Source organism: Anoplopoma fimbria, chromosome 18 (assembly GCF_027596085.1).
Source record: "Anoplopoma fimbria isolate UVic2021 breed Golden Eagle Sablefish chromosome 18, Afim_UVic_2022, whole genome shotgun sequence".
In the NCBI taxonomy this organism is placed as follows: Eukaryota; Metazoa; Chordata; class Actinopteri; order Perciformes; family Anoplopomatidae; genus Anoplopoma; species Anoplopoma fimbria.
In genome coordinates this window covers 470,422-477,921 of record NC_072466.1, presented here as the reverse complement: position 1 = coordinate 477,921, position 7,500 = coordinate 470,422, and the positions used below count along the sequence as shown (strand labels likewise).

Sequence of the window (7,500 nt, the reverse complement as noted above, 5' to 3'; positions counted from 1 at the left end):
TCTACCTCAGTAAAACTTGTGAATACTTGTATTTTAATGTGTCATATGTGTGTGTGTATGTTGGATGTGAGTGGACCATCTGAGTCCATAATAAAGATTTATTTTTATGATCAATAAAAGAGTCGATCGATCAACATGCAGATTTTATTTCTTTAGTTCACAACAGATTCATGTGATGAAGACGATGATGATGATGATGAAGAAGAGCACTGAGGAAACATCAACATGCAGCTTATTGATTATAATAATACACTTATTGATCAGTTTGTTTAACTAACATTTAATTATTGTTTAATATTAATTATCATTAAAGATTATTTTCATGATTTATTGATGTTTGATCAGTAAACTGATAAAAACATCAATAAATATTCTGATCAAGACGACGACAAAACATTCATTGATTTTATAATATTTATAGATTAATGCTCTTCCTTCAGAATAAAAGCCTCTGATTTTATTCTCTTGGCTCACAGCTAAAAGTTATTATTTTTCTGATGTTTTAATTTACGAGTTAAATAATAATGAGATTCATAACATTAATATCAGAATATCATAACTGTTTGTAAACATCGCAGCTCAAACTATTATTAACATCTGTAGAAATAAAACGTTTAAACACAGAAACTCATTTTATCTTCTGATGAGTTTCACCAGAGCTAGACAACAACAACAACAACGTCAACAACAACGTCAACGTCAACGACAACAACGACGACGACAACAACAACGACAACGACAACGACGACAACAACAACGACAACAACGACGACGAACACGACGACAACAACGACGACAACAACAGCGACGACGACAACAACGACGACAACAACAACGACGACAACAACGTGCAGATCTCCTAAACTAAACTTCGTCCACCAGCAGACGCTCCTCCTCCTCTGACGATCAGAAACATCAAACAACGTTTTAACGGCTCGTCAAACCTTTTCATGACTCAGCAGCTCAGAGTATCAGTTCTAATATTAATATTAATTATTTATATTAATATTAGAACATCTCCTTTAAAATACTGGATTTTACGATATTACATTTGAACACATGATGATTTACCTTCACCAATACCCATTTTTACTGTTTTACAGCTTGAACGCACCGTAATGTACCAGAATGGAACCTCCGTACCTTAGCAGTTAGCTAACAGTTAGCTTGCAGTTAGCAGCACTGTCTACAGAGACACTCCATGCTGATGCATGATGGGAATTCATTACAATTTAAAAGGTCTGATTGAGTTGGTTTTTCCACCTGTTGCTATTAGCTCCGTTATTTAGCCACGCAGGGCGGTGCTGCTAACCAGCTGCTAACAGCTGGAGGGGGGGGTAGTAATAGCCGTAACCGCTGTATGAGCGATTAGCTTAGTGATTAGCTAGCGAGTATAAAGGGGAACTCGTATTGATCCTGGTGTCGTGTCACTTTAAGAGTTCTTCTCTTCATACCGTTGTTATTACGAGTTGTCTATAAAGGTCCTGATTGGTTCAGAGGGTTTGGAGGCGTCTCCTGGTGGACACTCAGTGCTCTCTGTTCACGGGTCACGATGAGGTCACGATGAGGTCACGACGAGGTCACAGGATGCTCTCCCGCTCCTCGCCGAAGGTGACGGTGTCGGAGGACACGGTGCAGATCTCCGGCGGGTCTCCGGGTTTCAGGCCCCTCTTCAGGTGAACCACTCGGACGTTCTCGTTGTTGGGACCCGGCCTGGTGGCCGTGGTGGAGGAGGAGGAGGAGCTCGGGGAGAGGATGACATCACTGGAGGAGGAGGCGGGGTTGGAGGAGGTGGAGCCCTCTGCGGGGGGGCGGGGCCGGTTGCCCTGCTGGGCGTTGGTGTTGTTGTTGAGCGTGACGTTGCTCGGCGTGCGGTTCAGGTTGAAGGACTTGGAGGAGGTCCAGCTCTCCTCGGGGCTGCTGGCCAGCAGGCTGCACTGGTCCTCGGAGCAGATGGACATGCGGGCGACCGCCGGGTCCTGGAGGCCGCTGAGGCTGCTGGGAAGTCCCCTCTTCCTGGCCACGCCCTCCTCGTCCAGCTCGATCAGGTTGGCCCTCTCCAGCTGCGACAGGTCCGCCTCCTCGTCCTGCAGCGAGTGGTTCGGCGAGCTCTCGTTGGACCGCACGCCCGAGTCCGACGAGTCCTTCTTGTCCAACATGGCGTCCGACAGGTAGTCCTTCCCCTTCAGCGCCAGAGAGCCGCCGAGGGGTTTGTGGTCGACCGCCTTCCTTCCGTCTTTCAGCAGAGGAGCGTTGTCTGACTCCTCCGACTCCTCGTCATCGCTGGTCAGCTTCTGGTAGCGCAGCCCGCCGCCGGCCTTCAGCTTCAGGTCGGCGGCGCCCTGGAACAGCCCCCTTTCTCTGCGGAGGTCTTGCGGGTCAGCAGGGACTTGGAGGACCCGTGGTCCCCCTTCTCGTCCTCCTCCGTGATGGGGTCCAGGCCGTCGCCGTTGGAGGTGAAGTCGGCGCTCTCTGCCGGCGGTTTGCCGCCGCTCCTCTTGTTGAAGGACTTGCGTCCGTCTTGCTCGCCGCCGTCTTTGCTCTTGTCCTCTGATGATGATGTCATGAACTGTCCCGGCTGCGGTTGGACGGGCCTCTCTCCGCCGCCGCCGCCGCCCATCTCCACCTGAGCCATCTGGGCGATGTACTCCTGGTAGGCGTTGCGGTACTCGTCCTGCTGCCGGTCCGTCAGCCGGACGATGTCGTTGGAGGACTCCTGGGAGTTCAGGCTGGTCATGCTGGCGGTGCGGTGAGCGCCACCCTGAGGACAAACACCACAGAAGAAGAGTGTGTTTATAGATGAATGAAGATGAGATGGTTAATAACATGATTATAAATGTGTAACAGCTCACCATCCACGGCGTGTTCCCGAGTCTCGGAGCCTCGTCCAGTCCCACCGTGCTCAGCTCCTCAAAGCTCAGGTTGAAGCTGTACATCGGAGACGTATCTGCTCCGGCGTGGGGCGGAGCAGACGCTCGCCGTCCCGCCTCGGTGTGACCGCCCACGACGCTGCCTTGCTCACTGGCAGCTTCCTCGTGCAGCACCTGACTCTCTATGTGACGCATGTCCAGAACCTGCAGGAGACAGGTAACGTCACACCTGGACAGCTGCAGCCCTCTCCACCTTAACATGCTAACATGCTAACAGGCTAACAGGTGACTCACCGTGGCTCTGAACAGCTGCCAGTCTCCAAAGTTCATGCTCATCTCCTTCTTCAGCTCGTCGATGTTGCACTGAGACAGCACTCTGCCGTTGACGTTGGCCTGGAAACCAGAGAAGCAGTTTAGTGTCATGTGACCTTTTCTCTTCCTCATTCCTCACAGACTCGATGACCACGGCGGCTGAGGCCACGCCCACCTTCCTGATGGTGGCGCTGTAGTGTCCCATCATGCTCTGGTCGATGCCGTCGATCTGCCGCACGCGCTCACACATGGCCTCCGTCGTCATGGAGCTGAGGAGGAGGGCCGGGGACGCCGACACCACGGAGGACGGACCCTGGACACAAAACACACGCAGGTTCGATTCCCAGGGAACTACAATTAGACGTTTCAGAAACTACAACACAGGAAGTCACAGTTCTATCAGGACTAGGAGAAGGTTAGTGAGACGCTAGTGTGTAATCTCAAATCACTCATCAGCCTCCAGCTCCTCTCAAACATCCACTGTTTATACATATATACACACACACATATATATATATGTATATATACATATATATCACTTTATATTGATATGTATTTAACGAGATAGCTTTATGTTCTCCTTATTCAGTGTTTTATTAAAGTCAAAGCAAAGTGAAGGAAAAAAATAAATAATATGTTTTTATTTCTCAGAGGTTTTGTTTTGGTGCCAATCAATTAAAATACCAAAGAAAACCAGAACAAAGCAACACAAACAGCTACTCTACTGAGGCTACAGGCTAGTCCAGGCAAGGTGCATGCTGGGAGTTGTAGTGGGCAGAAGGAGTTAGTCTGATCAGGCAGAGAGGAAGGAAGGAAGGAAGGAGTTAGGTAGAGTTCAATACCTGCTTCCTTTTCAAAGATGAAACCTTATACTGCAGACAGACAGACAGACAGACAGACAGACAGGTGAGGAATGAAATACCTGGAAAACAAAGATGGCTGACAGAAAAGTGGAAAAGATTTCTGCCAATATTTTCTCCTGATTTCACTTTGAGATCAGAAGAAGAAACAGAAGAATAATCAACTCGTAGATGAAGTCCCTGAACGCTACGCAGCCTCACAAACCACAGAAGAAGAGAGAGAGGCGGAGCCTGCTGTCATCAACAGCAGCAGAAGAAGAAGATCAAAAACACTGAAAGCAGGGGATGCTGGGAACGTTTTAAAAGTACGGAAGGTCATTAGTGCCAAAAAATAAATACAATCATGCATGAAGGTCAAAATAAATATTTCGGTTTGGAAGTGCTGGTCGGAAAAAACAAATATTAAAATTAAAAACTCTTTCACGATGTTCTTTTGTAATATAAAGGAGATAACTTTAATAATGAATTAATAATCTAAAAATAAAACCTTTAATAAGATTTATTAGTTATTATTTTAATGTATTTTAAACTTCTTTCTTTCCCTGGTTTTAATGGGCTTCTATCCAAACCTGACAATTAATATTAATAATAAAAAATACAGTAATGGATATAAGAAATACTTTTAGTCACTATTATTATTATGAAAAAAATGTTTTTATTAATTTAATTCTGTTTGTTTTAAAATAGAAAATGTCCAAACTTATATCAGAAAATGTTTTGATGTGAATGTTAAATTAAATGTAAAATAAGTAATTCATCCTTTAATGTATGTTTTTTATTGAAACATGAATTAATGACTCATCCTTCATAACGAGTTATTCAAAGGTAAACAGGAAACAGAAGCTTCAGGCTTCAGGACTCGTACTCACAGCGCTGACGTCCCGGCTGAAGGACTGTTTGGGTGGAGGTCGAGGGTGGAGGTGTGATGGGTAGGTGGAGGCCATGAGAGGGCGAGGCAGCTGGTAAACGTGATGGGGGAAATATGGCTGAAGGGGGGGGGGAGAAAATCAAAATAATGTTCACGGAGACGATTCGACCTCAAACAAGAAGAACGAAGCAAATCATAAAAACAGTGAATCTCTGCTGAAACAGGTGATCAATGATGATCAATATCTATCAATGATGATCAATATCTATCAATGATGATCAATATCTATCAATGATGATCAATATCTGACCGATTTACTCTTTGATGACGTCACACTTTATTGACCTATAAAACCCTCTGATGCTGTTCACACCAAACACACAGCGTCTGCGCTGCTCTCAGAGTCTGATGGTCCGGTTTACTGCAGACGTTTGAACACAACATAAACTATTAACTTTTATTTAATCACAATAAACGGATAGAAAAGATGAAATAACAACAGAATGATCCATCCATCCATTTTCCTTCCGCTTACCCGGGCCGGGTCGCGGGGGCAGCTAGCTAAGGAGGCTCCTCCAGACGTCCTTCTCCCCAGCAACACTTTCCAGCTCCGCCAGACGAGATATATAATCCCTCCAGCGTGTTCTGGGTCGACCCCGGGGCCTCTAACAAAACATTACTTAATTCATTCATCAACAGAATGATGAATGAATGAATGAATGTTTTGTTAGTTTTCTCCTCGAGACAACAATCAATCAGCTCTTAAAATGCTTGTTTTCTGAATGGAGTTTGGTTTGATCGATGCTAAGCTATGCTAACGTTGTAGCTGCTCCATCAACACTCAACATAACGTCATATAGACGTAAATACATCAGCGTGGTTATTGTTAGTACCTTTGGTTTACACTCGTGTATTTACACACAGTCTGGTCTCTGTACTAGTATGAGGCGGCATAGAGGATGAACTTTCTTTGACTTTGTTTGTGATGTAGTCGGTGGCGTTCGGTGTGAACACGTCATCAGTCCGTGTGACTGATCAGCTGATGACAGCAGAGATTCAACGAAAACAAGAACTGAAATTTAACGACAGAAACACAAACGACAGAAGGTGAAGCTGGACCAGGTGACCAGGTGAACTGTGACATCACGGCTGAACCTTCCAATCAGCAAGTCGGGGAACCTGTCTGGGACTGTAACAGAACCTGAGAGCTGCTTCCTGTCTCTGTGAGTGACATCAGTGGTTGTGGGCGGAGCCTGCACTCACCCTGTTGTAGAACGGGTGCTGCGGTCCGGCCATGCCGCTGTAGACCACGCCCCCCGCCGGAGGCACGAACGGCCCGCTGAAGGAGGCGGAGGGAGAGCACGCCGACGACACCTGGCTGTACATGGAGGTGGGGCGGGGCTGGGGCTCCTGCAGGGGGAGGGGGGGGTATGTGACCCCGCCCATATTCATCTGCTCCCGGGCAGCACGAACATCTGGATCAGAGAGAGAGGGAAAACATCTGGATGAGAGACAACATCTGGATCAGACAGAGAGAGTTTAAAAACAACCGAGAGAGAGAGACGAGAGAACATCTGGATCAGAGAGAACATCTGGATCAGAGAGAACATCTGGATCAGAGAGAACATCTGGATCAGAGAGAAGGTAACATCAGTAGTACTAGTTGTAGTACTAGTATCAGTAGTACTAGTATCAGTAGTAGTAGAAGTACCTGCTATGATCTCCCTCAGTTTGGGGTCCAGGTTCACGGTGCAGGGCAGGAAGGTCCGGATGTCTCTGGACGTCAGGACCGGAGTCCGTGAGGACAAGAAGACCTCGAAGCTACGAGCATCTCCATCGATCTCCAGAAGAGGCTCCACGTCTTTAGTGGTGGGGACGTTCTTTGATACTCTGAGAGGAGGAGAAGAAGGAGAAGAAGGAGGAGGAGAAGAAGAAGAAGAAAGGAGGAGAAAGAGGAGGAGAAAGAAAAGGAGAAGGAGAAGGAGAAGAAGGTGAAAGAGGAGGAGAACAGGAAGAAAAATAAAAAGAAGAAGAGAAACTTGTTTTTACTACTGATGGTGAACGCATCTCTCTGTGTGAAGCGTCCAATCAGAGCGCAGGTGACCTCTGACCTCTCGTAGATGGTCTTGAGCGTGGCCTGGTCTGGGACTCCGTCGGTCTCCTCCAGGTACAGGATGAGCCAGGAGGTCCTGTAGGGCCACTGCTCCGTCAGGTTGATCCAGGACGCCAGGCGGTCCCAGTTAAAGCTGATCTGATTGGCTCTCAGCAGGCGACCTGCAGGAACACCGTGTAACCCCGTCATGTGTGTGTATAAATATATCTTTAGTGTATAAATATATCTTTAGTATATAAATATATCTTTAGTGTATAAATATATCTTTAGTGTATAAATATATCTTTAGTATATAAATATATCTTTAGTGTATAAATATATCTTTAGTATATAAATATATCTTTAGTGTATAAATATATCTTTAGTATATAAATATATCTTTAGTATATAAATATATCTTTAGTGTATAAATATATCTTTAGTATATAAATATATCTTTAGTGTATAAATATATCTTTAGTAAATATAAATATATCT

The 7,500-nt window shown here is 45.8% G+C and overlaps 1 protein-coding gene across 1 annotated transcript in view; it reads right to left on the bottom strand.

The window, feature by feature from the left end:
• Positions 1-780: 780 nt before the first annotated feature.
• The window catches only part of kidins220b (kinase D-interacting substrate 220b), an 18,685-nt gene continuing 11,965 nt past the window's right edge, over positions 781-7,500 (bottom strand). Inside the window, 9 exon segments of the mRNA XM_054618129.1 lie at positions 781-2,350; positions 2,353-2,761; positions 2,853-3,074; positions 3,165-3,263; positions 3,358-3,495; positions 4,912-5,028; positions 6,174-6,385; positions 6,622-6,800; positions 7,022-7,184. Coding sequence (XP_054474104.1) covers positions 1,581-2,350; positions 2,353-2,761; positions 2,853-3,074; positions 3,165-3,263; positions 3,358-3,495; positions 4,912-5,028; positions 6,174-6,385; positions 6,622-6,800; positions 7,022-7,184 — 2,309 coding nt within the window. The 3' untranslated portion in view covers positions 781-1,580.